General features: G+C 40.4%; 1 protein-coding gene across 32 annotated transcripts in view; it reads left to right on the top strand.

The window, feature by feature from the left end:
• The window catches only part of MYPN (myopalladin), a 105,753-nt gene extending 85,608 nt beyond the window's left edge, over nucleotides 1-20,145 (top strand). For 18 of the 32 annotated variants that reach the window (XM_081568904.1, XM_081568890.1, XM_081568897.1 and 15 more), the window contains 8 exons: nucleotides 1,398-1,619; nucleotides 2,733-2,882; nucleotides 3,895-3,977; nucleotides 5,176-5,302; nucleotides 6,545-6,752; nucleotides 8,360-8,525; nucleotides 12,522-12,655; nucleotides 15,397-20,145. In XM_081568904.1, the coding sequence (XP_081425030.1) occupies nucleotides 1,398-1,619; nucleotides 2,733-2,882; nucleotides 3,895-3,977; nucleotides 5,176-5,302; nucleotides 6,545-6,752; nucleotides 8,360-8,525; nucleotides 12,522-12,655; nucleotides 15,397-15,566 (1,260 nt within the window). In that variant the 3' untranslated portion in view covers nucleotides 15,567-20,145. Of the gene's footprint in view, nucleotides 1-1,152; nucleotides 1,240-1,397; nucleotides 1,620-2,732; nucleotides 2,883-3,894; nucleotides 3,978-5,175; nucleotides 5,303-6,544; nucleotides 6,753-8,359; nucleotides 8,526-12,521; nucleotides 12,656-15,396 lie in introns of all 32 variants that reach the window. The other 14 variants (XM_081568902.1, XM_081568884.1, XM_081568878.1 and 11 more) reach the window with 1 other exon arrangement.
• The last annotated feature ends 213 nt before the right edge of the window (nucleotides 20,146-20,358 follow it).

Here is a 20,358-nt window from a genome sequence, read left to right as displayed (position 1 = left end):
TTTTAATATTTCATTTTTCTAGTAATTCATTTTTATTTTACAAGAAGAACAGGTTGAAAAATACCAATTTTTAAAATTTGGTTGTCACCATAGCTAATGTGAGAAACACCAGTTTAACTACTTAACCAAATGAATGAATAGTAGTGCCAGTTCCTAAAATGAGGAAGAGCAGGGTAGGAGTATCTTCTCTGGGGAACAGAAATCAAGTGTGTATCATTTGGACCAGGCTACATTTGAAGTGCCCATGAGGTACCCAAGCCATGACACAGAATAAATTGGTGGGTTTATGACTTTCATGATATAGACTAGATCATTGAGTATATGAGTTCTGGAGAGAGACCAGACTGAGAGACATGGATTTGGAGTCATCAGCACACAGAAGGCAGGTGAAGCTGTGAGACTGGATGAGACAATCTAGGACAGAGAAGGAAGAGCTAGCAAAGGAAACTGATAAGGAACAACTAGAGAAAGGGAAGGAAAACCAATACAGTGTCATGGAAATCAACAACAACAACAAAATGTTTTAAAAAGGAGGAAGTAAGGACTTCTTTGGTAGTCCAGAGGTTAAGACTTCTTGTTCCCAATGCACGGGGCCAGGTTCGATCCCTGGTCAAGGAACTAGCTCCCACATACCACAACGAAGATCAAAGGTCCTGCCTGCTGCAACTAAGACCTGGCACAGCCAAATAAATAATTTTTTTTTTAATAGAGAAAGTAGCCATCTGTGTTAATGCCACTCAGAAGTCAGGTAAGGCAAGAACAGATAAGTGACAACTGGATTTGGCAAATAAGAAGACCCTGACAGCAGCAATCTCAGCAGAACTGTGAGAACACAAACTTAGCTGGAGTGTGTTAGTGAAAGAAAAGGTGACAAGGGAATGAGGCTATAAGAAAGAAAATTATCTCAAATAGTTTTGTTGTGAGGGCTGCAGAGATACTGTGAAGGCAAGCATGGGGTCAATGGAGATTTATGAAGACAAGTTTTCTGATGGCAAAACCCAGTAGAGACAGGAAGTTGGTGATGCAGGCAAGTACTAGAATGCAGTTCAGAATAATTTTGCCAAAACACCACATAGACAGTTCTATATATCAAGATGGACACTTTTAGTAGCTATGGAAATTACATTCCATCTTCATTCCATTCCCTACAAGATTCTACTGGGACTCCATGATGAAGGTGAGGAATCAGGACATTTTGGAGATTGCAGTAGAGATCCAAATCTCCTTCAGTGCTCCATGGTGAGGAAATGGAAATGGGACATGCCTGGTTTATGGGGGTTCCATGACATGAATCTAACATTTGAATCTTAAAGAGTTTCATCCTCAAATTATACTGATGAACACATTCTTCCTCACCCATAGAAACTGATGTTAAAACATGTTTGCCATTTTGACAGGAGTACAAAATTTCAAGCTTTGAGCAGAGGCTGATGAATGAAATAGAGTTTCGCTTGGAACGCACCCCTGTTGATGAATCAGACGATGAAATCCAACATGATGAGATCCCCACGGGCAAGTGTATAGCTCCCATCTTTGACAAAAGACTCAAGCACTTCCGGGTCACTGAAGGCTCTCCAGTGACATTCACCTGCAAAATTGTTGGGATACCTGTTCCAAAGGTAAGGGAAGATGAACAGCAAGTCAACCAACAGTGCAAAACTATGGACTCAGTGCCTTCAAGAAAGCCTTATCAGACTCTAGTGAGATATCTATACAGAGAACAAAAACCAATACCAGAAAATTAACAAAGGCCAGATAATCTGACTAAAAAGATACAATCAGGAATAGAATCATTAAATAGGCAGAAAACAAATCAGATTACTTATGGGCATGTTAAAATTTTTGTAAAAGTTGAAAATAAATTTTCTTAGTCATGATCCTCTATTTGGGGCTACTGATCCTCTCAGCCATCAAATTCACCAAACTGATCCTTTTCTTTCTATTTAACATTTACGGAATATCCACAGCCAGCCTGTTGTACAAAGTGAGCTATATTTGTATCATTACTATTAGGTTGGTAAATGCAGAAAATGTCATATCATTATCACTGGCTGGTGAAAAATCTTATGAGTCACCAGATTTTCTGGCAGTCAGCTGAGAGAGGATTTACACCCGGTAGTCTACAGCAGGGAATCTCTTCACTCTGCTTTCACAAACAGTAACATGGCGTTAGCATGTATGGTTTGGTAACCAGGAAATGCAGAGAAGGTCAACTGCCACCGTGCTTTAACTCACCTGTCTTTCAGAGATTCCCCTTGATACATGTAGAACCTAACATGAAAACTATGTAGACTTAGTCAGATGAGGAATTCAGCAAGTGAATCCTAGCCTCATTCCACTTGGTATAACACACCATACTATTCTTTCAAGTAAGGTCACCTCTTCTAGGCAGGAAAAGTTTCAAGCTATCCCAGTTTTCATTATTTTGCCTCTGAAGACCCGTCTGGCCCTTAGGGTGGTTTTTTAATTATAAAATACAATAAAAATAGTCAAAAGCTTTCTCTCCATCCTAAATTATTTTTAATTTTTTACTTAAATATTCTATATATACAAGAGGAGGAGCATATTATACGTCATCATAATACATCTTACAATTTTTCTCTGTTTTGCAAAGGATGGGTTACTAGCTGTTGAGATGGCAATCCATCCATGCCTTATCCTACTCCTTATATCGTGATCCTCTAAAGATGTACAGAACTGTGCATATTCTCCTTGTTTATTGTTCATTTCAGGTTTACTGGTTCAAAGACGGGAAGCAGATTTCAAAGAGAAATGAGCACTTCAAAATGAAGCGAGAAGGAGACGGGACATGTTCTCTGCACATTGACTCCACTACCAATGATGACGACGGCAACTATACCATCATGGCAGCCAACCCCCAGGTGGAGACGCAGGGTTCCAGGCTGTGCTGCATTCTGAGGAAGGAGCAGTTGATATCATTGTGAATAAACCTTGAGAAGTGCAAGTTACTAAGGATTGCTGAGGGAAATGAATGAGGAGCACTGAGACTGTGTGTAACTAGAGCACAGGATCACAATTTACAAGAGTAGTCAGCCACTGATGGGTCACTCCACTCTTCAGCCTTTGTCAAAGGACATTAGTACTATCTATTCACTAAACTATATGCCTCAGACCTCTAGAGTAAATCTTGTGTTTATAAACTCATTGACTCTCTTGAAGAGTCAACAAATCAATCAAAGAATGAGTTGCTATTTTTAGTTCTTTAGAGAATAAGCAAATTACTTGTGACTATCCCTCACTCATAAATTTTTTTCTTCTTTTTTTGGTAAAAGTTGGAAAGTCATAATATTTCACTTTACTTTTCTGAAGAGATCAGGACTTAAAATCCCCCTTAAAAACATGGCAGAATATATATACATATAGCTGATTCACACTGTTGTATAGCAGAAACTAACTCAACATTGTAAAGCAATTATACTCCAATAAATAAATAAGTATAAAACTGAAAAAATATGCCAGAATAAATATTTCCAACTACTATGAGAATAGAAGGTACAGAACCATAATTTCTACTCTCACCAACTCCTATTAAAATGTTAGTCTTGAAGATAATCTCTATTGAGGAAAGCATAAAAATACTTGGCCATGATCTCTGCATGTGCCTGCAAATAACATTAAGTGCATAAGAACTCAATTTTTTTTACATTTATGTCTGTTCATTTTCAGCTTAAAAATGAAAGTCATCACAATATTCTTAAAAACCCTTTCCCCTGAAATATTAACAGCAATTTAAAGAGTTATATTGTTTTTATTCCCCCTCCAAAAAACTCATAATAGCCAAAAGCTAATAACATTTTGGTCCATAAAAGTGTATATATATTGAAAAAGTAGGGAGTTCTTTTTATTTAATCTCCTTCATTTTCTGTTTCTTAGGGAAGAATCAGTTGTTCTGGCCACTTGATGGTACAAGGTTTGCCCATCCGAAGTCGACTAACAGCTGCTGGTCAGTCTCACAGGTAAAGACAGTAAGAACCTCACTTCTCCAGCCCCTCCCAAGTATCCACCCGCTGCAATGAGCACTGACGTACTGGGCCTATCAATTGTCACCTAAAGTATAGTCCTCCACCTGAAATATTGGCATGACTCGGGAGCTTGTTGCAAATGCAGAATCCCAAGCACCACCCAGACCTACTGGTCAGAATGTACATTTTAAAAAGATCCCCAGGTGATTCACAAGTGTATTAAATTTGAGAAGGATTGGTTCACAGCACATTTTTAATGTTCAAAATTTGTAACCATCAGTAGCACCTGCACATATAACATATAAATCAGACTGAACTAAGTTACCTTTTCTTTAAAAAACAGAAAATGTTAATGAGTATATGTATACTAACAAAAGATTTGTGTTGTTGTTATTGTCTCCAACATAACAATTGTCTCCAACATAGCAACTAATTTTCCTCCTCTCTGACTTTATCAATGTTAAGAAGAGAGAGCCTGGCTTTTTCTTGAGTGGTATGGTGCCACAAAGTCTTAGCAAAGCATTTCATAGTTGCTGACATGGATGAATTAAATTAGACTTACCAAAGGAACAAAAATAGTGACCCACGTTTCAGATACAGTATTTCACTACCGTTACAACTATACCTTCTTCAGTTTCTTTTTCCCTTCTTCAAGAACAGCTGTTATTGTTGGTCAGTCTTAATCAGTTTAGGTTCATGATCATCTTTAATGGTCTGGCAGAATTTATAAGCCAGGTTACATTTTATTACTCACAGACACAGGGATTGCAGCTGCCTTGCTCTGAGTAATGAACCGCGTTTCTCTTTTGGCTCTCATTTGAGGTTCAGATTGAATACTGATTTATTTGTTTATTTTGAAGCTTTTGAACAACTGGTCAAACCCAAGGCAAGGGGAGCTGAGTCACTTAACCCAGAAACCCAGAATGACTTCACAGAGAAAAAAGCTAAAGCCTGCTTATTTAATTACAGATCTCACAAGATAACCCTACAGTGGATGAGATACTTAATACTTTCTTTTTTCACATCAGCTCCACGCTATTACTTATTATTTCTTTATGGTCCAGCAACTCCTACCCCCATCTCCCAAAGAAATCTTTCTCCAAGCCCTATAGCCATGCCTAAACACCTATACTGTCATATGTTTATGAATTGGTTTCTATTGTTTAATGCCTGAACATGCTTGCTGTTTTAGAGGAAGGTCCCGAGTACAAGAAAGAGACAAAGAGCCCCTACAGGAACGCTTTTTCCGACCACATTTCCTGCAGGCTCCTGGGGATATGGTGGCTCACGAGGGGCGCCTCTGTCGCCTGGACTGTAAGGTAGCCTCTAGCACCATCCTTGGTGCCATACCTGTTCATATTTTGCATTTATTTGTTTGTATGCACATATTTTTGTTTGTATTTGTTTTATAGTTGGTTTGGGGGACTTTTTTTTTTTTTTTTTGGTGAAAGGGGACTGAGGAACAAAGAAAGAGATCACTTTTTTCCACCCATACGGTTCTTTTGGAACATTTAATACCAGATGAAAGTATTTCAAAGAACCTTTTAAGTGATTATATCTTAATAAAAACTACACTGATATCATATCAAGTTAACTCTATGTTTGTGAAAGACAACCAAAGAGGTGATGTAGTTCAGACATCTTCCATATGGTACCTGAAAAATCTTTATTATCATAAAGACATAAGGATGATTTTTACATCCTTGAAATGAACTGCTGTGAGGTACAGCCTTTGAAAAAATTATAGTCACTGGCTCCAAAGCATTTTATGAAAACAGAAGCTGGTTTCTAATATCCATCATCTTTAATTAGTCTATCCATCACCTTTAACTAGTCTATAATATATTCTAACTCTTCCACCAGAAACTAGGTTCAGTTCAACAGCATGGATAGTTCTCAGTATGAACAGAAACTTAAGTTCTCCTTCTGCCCCAATGCTGCAGAATGCTATGGAGATTAAGATGCAAATTGGTAAAGATTTAAGGTTAAGTATTTATAGAATCCACTCCTCTAGGTGTTTCTTGCCCTCAAATGAGTTACCTAAATAATATTTGGGATTGACTGTTAATATCTTCCACCCTAAATCCTAAAAGAAACCCATCCCTGGGTCCACTCCCCAAAGATTCTGATTTAAGATAGTAAATGGGCATCAGGATTTTCAAATATTCCCATGTGATTATGACACACAGCCAGCTTTGAGAACACTGGTTTAATGTCTGCCCCTTTCTTGGCTACCTCTTGGTCATTAGGTACGTAAGCAATATATTATCTCTGAAGCTGACACTACAGGCCTATTTTATCTATTTAGCTTTTTAATTCTTATTCATTTTAATCTAGTATATAATCATTATCCGAACTGGGGTCCAAATACTATACCGTTTAAATTCACATGCCCATCCATCCAGATCCCTCTTGTCCTGATGCCCCTGTGGAGAAGTTTCTCACCACTGACATTCCCTCGCTATCTATGTGGTGCCAGATCAGGATGAAGAAGTCAGCCACCAAATAAATCTGCCTGTCATCAGTCTGTCATTTGCCTCAGCTGTTCTCTTGTTTATTAGGTGAGTGGCTTACCGCCCCCGGAGCTGACGTGGCTACTCAATGGCCAGCCTGTCCTCCCCGACGCTTCCCACAAGATGCTGGTCAGGGAGACTGGAGTTCACTCTCTGCTCATTGACCCGCTCACTCAACGCGACGCAGGGACCTACACCTGCATTGCTACCAACAAAACTGGGCAGAATTCCTTTAGCTTGGAGCTCACTGTAGTAGGTAAGGTTTGCTGCTGGGACCCCTAAACATGACTCCTTCCAAAGCTACTGCCCAAATATGCAGAGCCTCTGATGTAATTCCTTCATCCTTTGCCCCACTGAGCCTCATCTCAGTTTCCTCTTCTCTGTAGTAGTGGCCATGTTTCCTACATTGCTCTCGAAAACATTATCAGTACGCCAAAAACATAATGTGGTACCTTGTGTATATCATGCTTGCAATAAATGATAGTCATTGTAATAATTAATCAATCAATTAATTATTAATTGACTATCACTAAATTCAGGTCACTTGCCCTACAGTTCATCACTGCAGGGTCTCCACCTACCCCAAGCTTCTATGCCTTTCCATTAACGGTCCCTTTACATGGAATGCCCTTCTTTGCCTAGCAACCTCCTACTCATTCTCTAAGACTTATTTCATGTGCCACACCACAAAGGCATAGCGGACCCACCAGGCACATCCTCCTCTATGTCTATCGTACTCAGTAAAGGAGAGACTCTTACAGCACTCATGGCTTCTATGTAACTATTTTCTCTTTGCCTCCCTGAAGGGACTATGAGCCTCTGAGGCCATAGAAGCTTGTTCTTCTGTGCATCTCTGATGTCTGACTCAGTGCCTGGAACATGGAAGGCATTCAATCAATAACTAAACAAATGAGCCTTTACCTTACAAAATGATGTCAACAAACACTAATGTCTACAGTCATCATCCCCTGGGAGGTGTCAGCCCCTTGAGGCGTTAGTCCCGCTAGAATTAGCTTTCAGAATGAATTCTCCCATTGAACTTTCTCCTGCTAGCTCCCTTGCATGGCCCCTGAAAGAAATCAGGACAGCATCAGAATGTTAACCTTCTCTCTAGGTTAGTAGCTGTTTCCTCTATATTATCTTCTTTTTTTCCACTCTTAATCCCCTCTCCCAACAGAGTAGGAAAAGCTCATTCTGTGAGGATACACTGATTGCAGCTTTTACTTTTTTCCCACTGTTTTGCTAAAGTATGGCACCTGGAACCCTGAGGTAGGAGGTGTCTTTGTCTTAATTGATTCTGCTGGGGAAAAAAAAAAAAAAAACCTCCTTAGGAAACACAATTTGTGGTGTGTGTGTTTTTTAAATAGTATACTTCTTTCAATTTATATGGAGCAATAAAATTTCTCAAGGTAAAAAAATTGAGGGAAAATCAATATACCTTCTACAAAATAACCTCCTCTAAAAAAGAAAACAAAATATATTTAGTACATAAAATATATCATTTCTCAGCATTTACTGCTGAGCAATAAAAGAAACTCCCTTAATTCCACACCTACCATTTGCATCCCACGTGTGTTACCCAAATCCTTGAGCATTGTCTCTCAAAAGATGGGCAGAAAAAATAAAATAAAATAAAATAAATTTTTTTAAAGATAGGCAGAGGTAGTTTTCTCATTTCTTTTTAAAATCATTTTTGGAGCTTTTATCAAGGCAGTGATCTTCACTAAGAAGCTTGAGAAGGGTTCTAAAGAAGAGGTAAGGTGGGTGGGAATCTAAGTTCTAGATTCCAGAACTGTCCTGAATTTGAGGCATGGAGCCCAAAGCACTTACTATTCAAACTAGCATGACTCTTCTCTCATTCAGCCAAAGAAGTAAAGAAAGCACCTGTATTCCTGGAGAAACTGCAGAACAGTGGTGTTCCAGAAGGCCACCCTGTGAGACTGGAGTGCCGGGTGATAGGCATGCCTCCACCTGTGTTCTACTGGAAGAAAGACAATGAGACCATCCCTTTCACCAGAGAGAGGATCAGGTACAGCCTCCACACTTGGTCAAGTTCAGCAACGCTCATCAGGCCACCCAAATAAGTCTTCAGCCTTTTGAATCTGGCTCCTTTCACTTGGCATAATGCATTTGCTTTATCCATGTAACTGTGCTTATCAAGAATTTATTCCTTTTTGTTGCTGAGGGTTAGTCCATTGTATAATGTCCCACCATTTTAAAACCTTATTATCATTATTATTATTATTTTTTTGCACCTCATGGCATGCAGGATCTTAGTTCTCTGACCCACGCCCCCTGCAGTGAACATGCAAGAGTCTTAATCACTGGACCACCAGGGAAGTCTCTAAAACCTTAATTTTTAAGCTTAAAAAGGTTTGAGGGATTTACAAAGATCTTGCATGTTTTTGTCATGTGTCTTTTTGTGTGTCATGTGTCATTTGTATCATTTGTATCATTTGTCTTTTTGTCATGTGTCATGTCATGAGTCATATTAGTACCAAGACAAAACCTTTTGACTGTAAAAAGCTAAAATAAAATAACACACACAAAAAAAGGCAGAACAAAACATTATGGCAATACTCCTTTTCCATCTGTCACTACATGCCTGTTTTTTAAGTAAATTTAAGGATCCAGGTTCTCTAAATGGGTGCCTTGTTTAATTTCCCCTGAAGTGAAGTGAAGTGAAAGTCGTTCAGTCGTGTCTGACACTTTGCGGCCCTGTGGACTGTAACCTGCCAGGCTCCTCTGTCCATGGCATTCTCCTGGCCAGAATACTGGAGTGGGTAGCCTTTCCCTTCTCCAAGGATCTTCCCAACCCAGAGATCGAACCCCGCATTGCAGGCAGATTCTTTACCATCTGAACCACTAGGGAAGCCCCAGTTTCCCCTAACCATCCTTAATTCTTTGCCATTTTGTTTTTATGCCACAAGGGCAGCTTGTGCACAGAAACTGCCACTGAGAAATTATTATTACTGAGAATTATTTCTTCACAGTAAACTAAATTTGTCCTAAAGGATATTGGCTTTTACAGAATCTTGGCATCTAAAAAGTCTTAGTATATAAAGGTCAGGATTTTCCTCTGGTAAAACATAAGCAAGAACAGAGAATATACTTGAGTTGACACTTCAGTGTAAATTAACAAAACATGTTAAACCCAGCCTGAAATTCTGGTATAATTATGCAGGATTGCACTCCGCAGTCAAGGTTAAGAACTACAGATGTAGAGAAAACAGAAGGAAAGGACACGCAGATTTACTCCTGAGTTGAACTAAGTTAAATGCTGCACATGCCCAGTTGGTTATATTAAGAAACACTCCCTCCACCCTAAAGACTACACACAAAACTATTACAAATAATGAATCATATATTTTAAATGTATAACCAACAAGGTCTTACTATATATATAGCACAAGAAACTCTGCTCAATGTTATGTGGCAGCTTGGATAGGAGGCAAGTTTGGAGGGGCTGAGTCCCTTTGTTGTTCACCTGAAACTATCCCAGTGTTGTCTGTTAACTGGCTCTGGTGCTGATTTAGTCACTAAGTCGTGTCTGACTCTTGCGACCCCATAGACTGTAGCCTGCCAGGCTCCTCTGTCCATGGGATTTTCCAGGCAAGAATACTGGAGTGGGGTGCCATTTTCTTCTCCAGGGGATCTTCCCAACTCAGGTATCAAGCCTGGGCCAACTGAGCCACCAGGGAAGCCCCAATACAAAATATAAAGCTTAAAAAAAAAATCCTCCCCCTGTAAAAGAACTGATGAACGAATTCAGCAAAGCAGCAGGATACAAAACTAACACACAGAAATATGTTGCATTTCTTTACACTAACAAAGAAATATCAGAAAGAGAAAGTTTAAAAAAGTCTCTTTTAAAATCACATCAAAATAAAATACTGAGGAATAAACCTGACCAAAGAAGTCAAGGACTTATATGCCCAGAACATTGATAAAGGAAACTGAAGATGCTTCAAAGAAATGGAAAGGTATCCCATGCTTTTGGATATCCTTGAGTGGTTCTGGCACAAAAACCAACATACATGGATCAATAGAACAGAATAGAGAACTCAGAAACCCACACACCTAGAGTAAATTAATCTTTGACGAAGGAGGCAAGAATATACAATGGAGAAAAGACAGTCTCTTCAGCAAGTGTTGGGAAAGCTGGACAGCTGCGTGTAAACCAGTGAAGTTAGAACACTCCCTCACACCATACACAAAAATAAATTTGAAATGAATTAAAGATTTAAATATAAAACATGACACCATAAAACTCCTATAAGAGAACATAGGCTAAGCATTCTCTGACATAAATCCTAGCAATGTTTTCTTAGGTCAGTCTCCCAAGGCAACAGAAATAAAAGCAAATATAAACAAATAGGACCTAATCAAACTTATAAGCTTTTGCACAGCAAAGGAAGCTATAAACAAAACAAAAAGACAATCCACAGAATGAGAGAAAATATTTGCAAACAACGTAACCAATAAAGGCTTAATTTCCAAAATATGCAAGCAACTCATACAGCTCAATATCAAAACAAACAACTGAACCAAAAACCAGGCAGAAGACCTAAATGAACATTTCTCCAAAAAACATATCCAAATAGCCAACAGTCACATGAAAAGATGTTCAACATTGCTAAGTATGAAAGAAATGCAAATCAAAACTACAATGAGGTATCTATACCTATCACCTCACACCAGTAAGAATGGCCATCATCAAAAAGTCTACAAATAATAGGGACTTTCCGGTGGTCTAGTGGTTAAGACACTGTTCCACTGCATGGGGGCACAGGTTTGATTCCAGGTCAGGGAAGGTCTGCATGTCACGAGGTACCCAGCCAAAAAAAGTCTACAAATTATAAGTGCTAGAGAGGGTGTGGAGAAAAGGGAACCCTCCTACATTGTTGGTGGCAATGTAAATTGGTGCAGCCACTATGGAGAAACCACTAGGGAGAACAGTAGGGAGGTGCCTTTAAACATCAAAAGCAGAGTTACCATATGATCCACCAATCCCACTCCTGGGCATATATCCAGAAAAGATGAAAACTAATTTGAAACACTACAGCACTACCTACAAAGGCCAAGACATGGAAGCAACCTAAGTGTCCATATATATATAGATATAGATACATACATACATATACATACAGTGGAATATTACTCAGACATAAAAAGAATGAAATAATGCCATTTGTAGTAACATGGATGGGCCTAGAGATTACCATACTAGATGAAGTAAGTCAAACAAAGAAATGTTTTATGATATTACTTACATGTGGAATCTAAAAAAAATTATATGTGAACTTATTTACAAAATAGAAAAAGATCCACAGACATAGGAAAAAACTTATGGTTACTGAAGGGAAAAGGGTGAGGGGAGGGATAAACTAGGATCTTAGGATTCAGTTCAGTTCAATTCAGTTCAGTTGCTCAGTCATGTCTGACACTTTGTGACCCCATGAACTGCAGCACGCCAGGCCTCCCTGTCCATCACCAACTCCTGGAGTCCACCCAAACCCATGTCCATTGAGTCAGTGATGCCATCTAACCATCTCATCCTGTGTCATCCCCTTCTCCTCCTGCCCTCAATCCTTCCCAGCATCAGGGTATTTCAAATGACTTAGCTCTTCGCATGAGGTGGCCAAAGTATTGGAGTTTCAGCTTCAACATCAGTCTTTCCAATGAACACCCAGGACTGATCTCCTTTAGGATGGACTGGTTGGATCTCCTTGCAGTCCAAGGGACTCTCAAGAGTCTTCTCCAACACCACAGTTCAAAAGCATCAGTTCTTCGGCGCTCAGCTTTCTTCACAGTCCAACTTTCACATCCATACATGACCACTAGAAAAACCATAGCCTTGACTAGATGGACCTTTGTTGACAAAGTAATGTCTCTGCTTTTTAATATGCTGTCTAGGTTGGTCATAACTTTCCTTCCAAGGAGTAAGCGTCTTTTATAAAAATGAGTTTCTGGGAACCCTAAACTCCCTCCAGATACAATGCAATATACTCTTTCTTTTCTCCAGCATGCACCAGGACACAACTGGGTATGTCTGCCTCCTCATTCAGCCAGCCAAGAAATCAGATGCTGGATGGTACACACTGTCAGCCAAGAATGAAGCTGGCATTGTGTCCTGCACTGCCAGGCTGGATATATACGGTAGGTATAATGGCATCAGTTGACCAATGTGACAGGCAGCTTAAAAATCTTTTTTTTTTCTTTTAGGATCGGTGCAGTATGTTTTCATAAATGAATTAATTGGTTTTTATTTTAGTGCTTAAGATATGGATTTTTTAAGTCATTTTATTCTACTCACCTCAGGGCTTTTGTACACTCTTCCATTTCACTATAAGGTTAACCTTCTTCCAAAAGAAGTTTTTTTCTGTACTTCTAATACAAGCAATTACAGCCACTTCAGAGCATACATGGGCTTGTACTTATGATCGCCCAGCATCTTCATGCCATCCCCTTGCTGCCATGGGTCACCCACGGGAACCTCCCTCCCAATGCCTGTAATTCCCCAGTTATAACTCCACATGGCAGAATTTTCCAGACCCTATTCCTTTGTTAATTCTTCCACAAATATTTATTACTCTCATCTCACAATCAGATTAATAACAGAGAGCTGTCCTGAGAGTCGCTCAGTTGTGTCCAACTCTTTGCAACCCCATGGACTACATAGTCCATGGAATTCTCCAGGCCAGAATACTGGAGCAGGTAGCCTTTCCCTTCTCCAGAGTATCTTCCCAACCCAGGGATGGAACCCAGGTCTCCCGCATTGCAGGTAGATTCTTTACCAGCTGAGCCACCAGGGAAACTTTCACCCTTAGATAGTCCCAAACCCATGAGATTATTGTAATTGCTGTTACCCTCCTTCAAATGCCAAAGAAACACAGAGACTCAGAGAGGTTAAGTGACTACAGCTGGAAAGCAAATTCAGATTTTTTTACATCATTCCTTTGAGTCATGTTTCTACATATTTAACAAATTAATCTTTACTAGTGTATTTGTGTACTCTACTATTCTCCTCTATAATTTTGACATTAACTAGCATTTTAAAGACATATTTCTTAACCCAAAAGAGTAATCCTTTTTTTTTTCTTTAAAAAAACTAATTGGTTGGCTTAATATTCCTTACTGATATAACATGATGAACCAGAATAACAAAGAAGAAAAAGCAACTCTGTCTAGAACTTGAGGCCCCTGCTACTTATAGGTGCACACCAGATGTATTCCCCTTTTTTTGGCACCACAAAGGAGTCCTGGCCTGCCATTTTCCGTCAATCTAATATTTAGAGGAAATATATAGCTTTCTGGTTATTCTCTCTACTCTGTTGACTTGAAATTTATTTGTGAAGGAAGTTGACTCTAATGTACTTTTCCCTGGAAGGGTCCGGAGAAAGAGAAGCCAGTGTTATGTTTCTTAATCTAAGCTAATGCCTTAACCATTTCACCCACTTCACCATGTCAGAAGGAAACAAGCCTCCAACCAAGAAACTCCTACCAATAAGCCCTGAAACCGATGACACTTGTCCCAATCCTGCTCTTCCGTGGCGGAGCCCCCACTTCAGTTCATCCTGGCTCACGTCTCCCAGGCTCCGGTCCTGATTCCACAGCTCCAAAAATGGGAGGCGCTGTTTCGTCAGCTGGGACCCGGAAGTGGGCAAAGGGATAGAGGACTAAGGCTGAAATCAGTCCACTTCGCCCCCCACAACCACTTCCTACCTGTCCGAGGAACCCGGACAGTAGGCATCCCTCCTCGCCTGCAAAGGCAGGCTTCTAAGAGTAGCTCCTGTCGGGTTAAGATGCCAAGAGAGCTGAAGAAAAGCTAACAGGCAGAGGGGCCGCGGCGAGGGACTCGACTAGTTCACACTTGCTTCACTGAGTGCCTGCTCTCTTGTGGAATCGCTATTAAGTTTTGTCCTGTTTTGTAGCTTTCCAAATTTGATTTTAATCAGTTCACTGAGAGGCATTCAGACCCTGAAAAACTAATTCCAAATAATGAAATCAACAAAGAGCTCATTTATAACTGGGAATGCTACAAGCATCCATAATTCCCCAGGACCTGGAGCATCAATGTTTCCCACCTGGTGCTCCCCGTTCGCCACCGCCAGTTTCTTGGAAACCTGATGAGAGGGCTGCTTGGTAATTTCTCAATCAGAGGCAACACCCAGGACTGAGCAGTTTGGATGGATACTTCATTCAGGACATGTTCAAGCCTAAAGAACCTGTCTGCTGAAACCAGGATCCCCCTTGGACAGTGTTTGGTGAACATGGAAATTCTAACACATTCTCTTTTGTCCCCTAATTGTGGTTGATTGCATATGTTACTTTTCAGTCTTCTGGCTATAACTAACTAGAACATGATTAGGGCAGTAGGTAGGTAAGTAAGGGTGAGTAGGATGAGCAGTAAGTACTGGTCAGAGGTCTGGATTCATTTTTTGGCTTCCATTTCCACAGATGTCTCATCTCCTCCTTCTGAGGAGCCCTTCCTCGAGAGCCTACAACTCTCTCTACACCCACATCCCACCCCAGCCACTGTAGACTCCATGCTAGGTCAGTGATGCTAGGTCAGGAGATGATTTTGAGATATCACCCTCATTACCCACTCTTCCTTCTTATAGTCCCAGATTTTGCTGGATTAGAATCATGGGAGTTGGTATTACAGAATCAAGAGATCACGAGCCCAATTTCCCTATTCCTAGCAGGACAGGAGAGATTTTATTAATTTTTTTTTCTTTTTTTACAAATGAGGCATTTCAGACCCAGCTATTCATATATTTCAATGATTTACCAAGATTCCACACAAAGTGTTGGCATGAGGACAGAACGCACCCCTGCTGTGTACCTGCTAGACTGTATTCCTTTGATTGTAACACATGATTTGGTCCATTTTCCAGCTCAGTGGCATCACCAGATCCCACCACCCATGACCGTCCGGCCCAGTGGCAGTCGCTATGGATCCCTCACCAGTAAAGGACTTGACATTTTCTCTGCTTTCTCCTCCATGGAAAGCACGATGGTGTATTCCTGCTCTTCTCGGAGTGTAGTGGAGAGTGACGAACTTTAAGAATGTCTGGGTGCCTGCTGTGTAAGGGGGCAGACTGTGGAGGGGGAAGGAGGACAAACCAGATAAGGTGGTTTCCAAGCAACTGGATTTGAGTAAGTTTCCACGCTGCCGGACCTGTGGCAAGGAGAGCTTTGAGTAAGTCAGCTGGGGACTCCTGCAGTCTCAGCTCGGGGAGAGATGGAGGGCTGTACCTTTTAAGATTCCAACAAAATGAGAAGATAATATGGATGAACCAAAGATAAAACGCAGCTGCTGTCCACTGCTTTGGGAAAAAGTTAGCATGCTCCTCTGCCCCCTGCTGTGTTAGGAGTGTTCAGGCCCTCCTAAGAGCAATGAGGGGCCAGATGCTTGGGATGAAAGGAGTTAGACAGTAGTGACCTTAGGTATCCTAGCTCACCAAACAATGCAAAGGGAAAAGGCAAGGGGGTGGGGGGGAGGTGGTGTCCATCACCTTTCACTGATTACATTCATAGCAGAAGTTTTGGATTCATTAAATCAGCTTCTACTTAGCACTAGGAGATTGTGCCATACAACTCACATACATAGGGAAGCACTTTTGATGTGCTTATCCTGGGTGTATTGAGCCACATGATAAAGTGCAAAAATGTGCCTGAGATACCAAAAAAAAAAAAAAAAAATCACTGAATGCTCAATATTGCACAGTGCACTTATTCTATAGCCCAAATAGGGACCCACCAGCCTGCCTGCACCATTTTCTTTTGAATATGATGGTGAGTGTTTTTTTTCTCTGAATATATATATAGATTCTATAACTAAAGGGTTGTCAATAAACCAACCAGAAGGAAATCTTCTGCGGGGTCACTTTTAAAACTACTAGCTTCAGTTGCCACTTGCAAAACTATGCAGGCATCATCATCATCTGCCCATAGAATAATGACTCTCTTGTTTCTCCCCTTGCCCCCCAAAGTCTGCACATCTATGAAGCAATGAGAAAGGAAAAAATGCAAACAAGGAGACGAAGTGATGAGAGAATGGTTTTTGTTGTTTCCTTTACCCGAGCAAAGCAGTGGTTGTGGAAGGAGAGATCTTTAATAGTTGTGAACTGCTTTGAAATCATTAGTAAAATTGCATTTTCTACTCAGAAAATACTACGCTAATGGAAGAAGTGGGAGGCAAAAGGAATGTGCCTCTTTATTCTAACTCACCAATTCAAAATTTGCCTCTCCACTTAAGGAATTTTTAGACTTACATTCACTGTGATAGCCCAGAGCCTAGAAGATTGCTTAACACAAAATAGACCTTTGATAAATATTCATTGGATGAATGAATTTTACATTAGAGAAATCTACAATGCATGAGCCAGTCAAAACATTGCCCTAGGGATGGTCGCGTCATGGTACAGTCTGCTCCCGATTCACTAGGGAAATGAACTGGAGTATCTGTTACCAACTCCCTGTGCTCAAGTGTTTGGTGTTCTCTGAGCCAGACACCCTCAGCTGGCATCTTACTCAAGTGAACAAATAGTAATTGCTTAGAAAGGCTTGAAATTTTCTTCACTTTAAGGCAAATATTTCCAGTATAAAAATAAATTCATTCACTCAAAAAATATTTTGTGTGTCTACTCTGTATAAGATGCTATGCTTGAGATTGTGGGCCATACACAAGTATGATAAGACACAGTCCCTGCCTGCAGAAAGCTTAGAATCTAGCAGGAGAGGTAAGATAAAAGGCATGTCAAGTTCTGCTCTTTGAAGCAAAGATCCTTTTGTCAAAGGGAATTTTCTAGTGCTCTTCATCCTACATTTTTCATGACTCTAAAAATCATCTTAATTATTTTCAATCTTTATTTCTAAATAAATACCATAGGTTACATCCTTAAGAAATAAAGATTTCAGCCAGTTATCTAGCAGAATTATTAGATTTTTTTTTCTTTCTTATTTATGTGGGAACAATAGTAAAGGTATAGGCAACTGTAATGACATAGAATGCATTCCATACAGAATGCATCTTAGAATATATTGTTTCCATATGGGCTTCTATTATCAAATCTCTTTATGACCAAAGAGAACTTTCTAACTGCAGGATTGCTTCTCCACAGGTGGACACCCAACCTCCTCATCACATCTATTACTGTAAACTCTAGACACTTCTCCCATGAGAGGATATATTCTTCATTTCTGGGTATATGTCTTAGCTTTCTGAGTATTTTAGGATAAATATTCTATTTCACCACTAGATGGCACTGTTGCGCCTAAACTAGAACAAGCTTTAAAATTCCTCGAATTTTAACTTTTGGATTATGTTACAGCAGTTTCTCAACTTCGACACTGTTGACACTTGGGGCTGGATAATTAGTTGTTGTGGGGGACTACTCTGCTCAGTGTAGGATGTTTAGCAGCATCCTTGGCTTGTACCACTGGATGTCAGGAGTAGAGCAGCCACTCCCCAAGTTGTGGCCACCTAAAATGTCCTCAGATATTGCCTCCTGTTACCTGGGAGGCAGGATCCCCTTTGTTAAGAACTACTGTCTTGAACAAATCCAAATTCTACTGGAATTCAGTTACAATAAGGAATACTTATATAATAAATTTCAGTTCTGCTGAGTAAGTTTGGACTCAACATATCCAAAATCAGATTCATGGTCTTCCCTTTCATAAACCATTCATTCATCATCCTAGCTTAATTATTTCTATTAGGGGCACCATCACAGTCCTAGTAATCCAAATGGAGTATTTAAGTCTTTTTTGCTTCTTCTATCTAATCAACTGACAAATCATATTAACTCTAACTTTTATTATTTCTTTTATACTCAGGCCTTCCTTTCGACTCCCTTGCGGTTCCCAGTTCAGACTTTCATTACTTTCTTAATTTCCCTCAATACTTCTGACTTTAACCACAATAAGAGACTTATAACTGGTCTTCCTGCCTCTAGTCCTGCTTTTTGTCTCCATTCAAGTCTAGCCCAGATCTCAGCATCAGATCATTCTTCTTAAAGTACTGTTTTATTTGGGCTTCCCAGATGGCTCAGTGGTAAAGAATCTACCAGCCAATGCAGGAGACACAGGAGACACAGGTTCAATGCCTGAGTCAGGAAGATCCCCTGGAGAAGGGAATGGCAACCCCTTCCAGTATTCTTGCCTGGAAAATCCCATGGACAAAGGAGTCTGATGGGCCCCATCCCATGGGGTCACAAAGAGTTGGACACAACTTAGCATGCACTGCTTCATTCATATCATTCCTCTAATTTTCAAACCCCAAGTGATTCCCTGGAGCCAACTCAGGCCAGCTGTTCTGCCCATGCTATTCAAGCCTTGCTCCAACATGATCCCAACGCTTTTCATCCATTACTCAGAAAACACACCCAGTGCACCAGCAAAATTAACACAGGTCCCTTTCCACCCATATGGCTCTTTTCTGCCTCCACCTGGAACGTTTTCTCCCCAAACGTTTTCTCTATGAAATCTTACCTATTGCTTAAAGGCCATCTCAAAGGCTACTTTGCTGCCTCTATGAAATATTTTCCTGGTGTCCCCCCAACCACCCCAGTAAAATACAGTTGACTTTATTTGAAATCTTAGAGTAAATTTCTTGAGTCTGGAAAAAGATTATTTTGTACAGAACTTTGTATAAGACACAGCTTCTATATACCTGCCTGTCTCTCCCCTTGCACTAGCCCAGTCTTGCCTGCACTAGATTTTAGCTACTTGTTGGTATGGACTGTGTCAAAAGTTTGCCATGGCAAAATGTTGCCTTATACAGAGTAGGCACTTAATAAATATTTATTGATCTAAATTGAACTTTAAAAGTCTGTGTAAGTCAGTATGTTTCTATATAAAATGAAGTGAGTCTACAGTAGTGGTTCTTAACCTGGACTGCATATTAGGATCTCCTGGGAAGCTTTTAAAAATCCCAAAATGTCCTTCCCTGGAGGTCCAGTGGCTAAGACTCCGAGCTCCCAATGCAGGCAGCAGGGGTTTGGTCCCTGGTCAGGGAACTAGATCCCACAAGCCTCAACTCACACCCAGTGCAGTCAAATAAATCAACATTTGAAAAAATAAATCCCAATATCCAAGCCACAACCCCAATCAGTAAGCCATAAGTTCTGGGGCTCTGGCACAGGAATCAGCATTTTTAAAGCTTCCCAGGTGATTCCAGTGAGCAAGTGAGATTGAGAAGAATCATTTTATTATCATGATTTGATCACAGAACTTACCCTAGAAGGTCGGAAAGTATGCAAATAGCATAGGCTATGGTGTTGGCGTCAGTGAAGAATGTACTTCCTCCCTTTTGCACGTGCAGTGCCTGCCTGGAAAGCAGAAATAAACATGCACTTTGGCCTTACTAGACCCTACTATCTTGCACTACACTCGTTGGACATGTAGCATGCATGAAGCCCTAAATCTGCAAAAATGGACCAGGGAAAGTTGGGACAATTCTTCTGGCCCTTTCTTCAAAAAGCTATGCAGATCCCATAAGCTCCCTTCTAACCAAACAAATGAAGGGCTTTTCATAACTTGGTGAGTCATGGAAATGGGGATCAGAAGGAAAATGGAGAAAGAAAACACACCATTAAAACTGAACTGCCAAGCAACTAATAAAAAAAGACTGCTTCCTCCTCTGTATTTGTGTCCATGATACGTCCAAGCTACACTATCTATGGTCCTTTCTACATCTATCCCCCATTCTGTGTTTTCCTCCAAGATGCCCTGTGTCCCCTGTTCTAGAATACCCTAGGCTGTAGCCCACCCCTTTCCCAGCATGCTTCGTGCTCCACAATGACCTAATTGCTGCCCCCATGTATCTTGGCTTGGTGTTCAAAAGAAACCAGTCC

Source organism: Giraffa tippelskirchi, chromosome 2 (genome assembly GCF_054371585.1).
Source record: "Giraffa tippelskirchi isolate mGirTip1 chromosome 2, T2T-mGirTip1v1.2.pri, whole genome shotgun sequence".
Lineage (NCBI taxonomy): Eukaryota > Metazoa > Chordata > Mammalia > Artiodactyla > Giraffidae > Giraffa > Giraffa tippelskirchi.
This window is presented reverse-complemented; position numbering and strand designations above follow the sequence as displayed.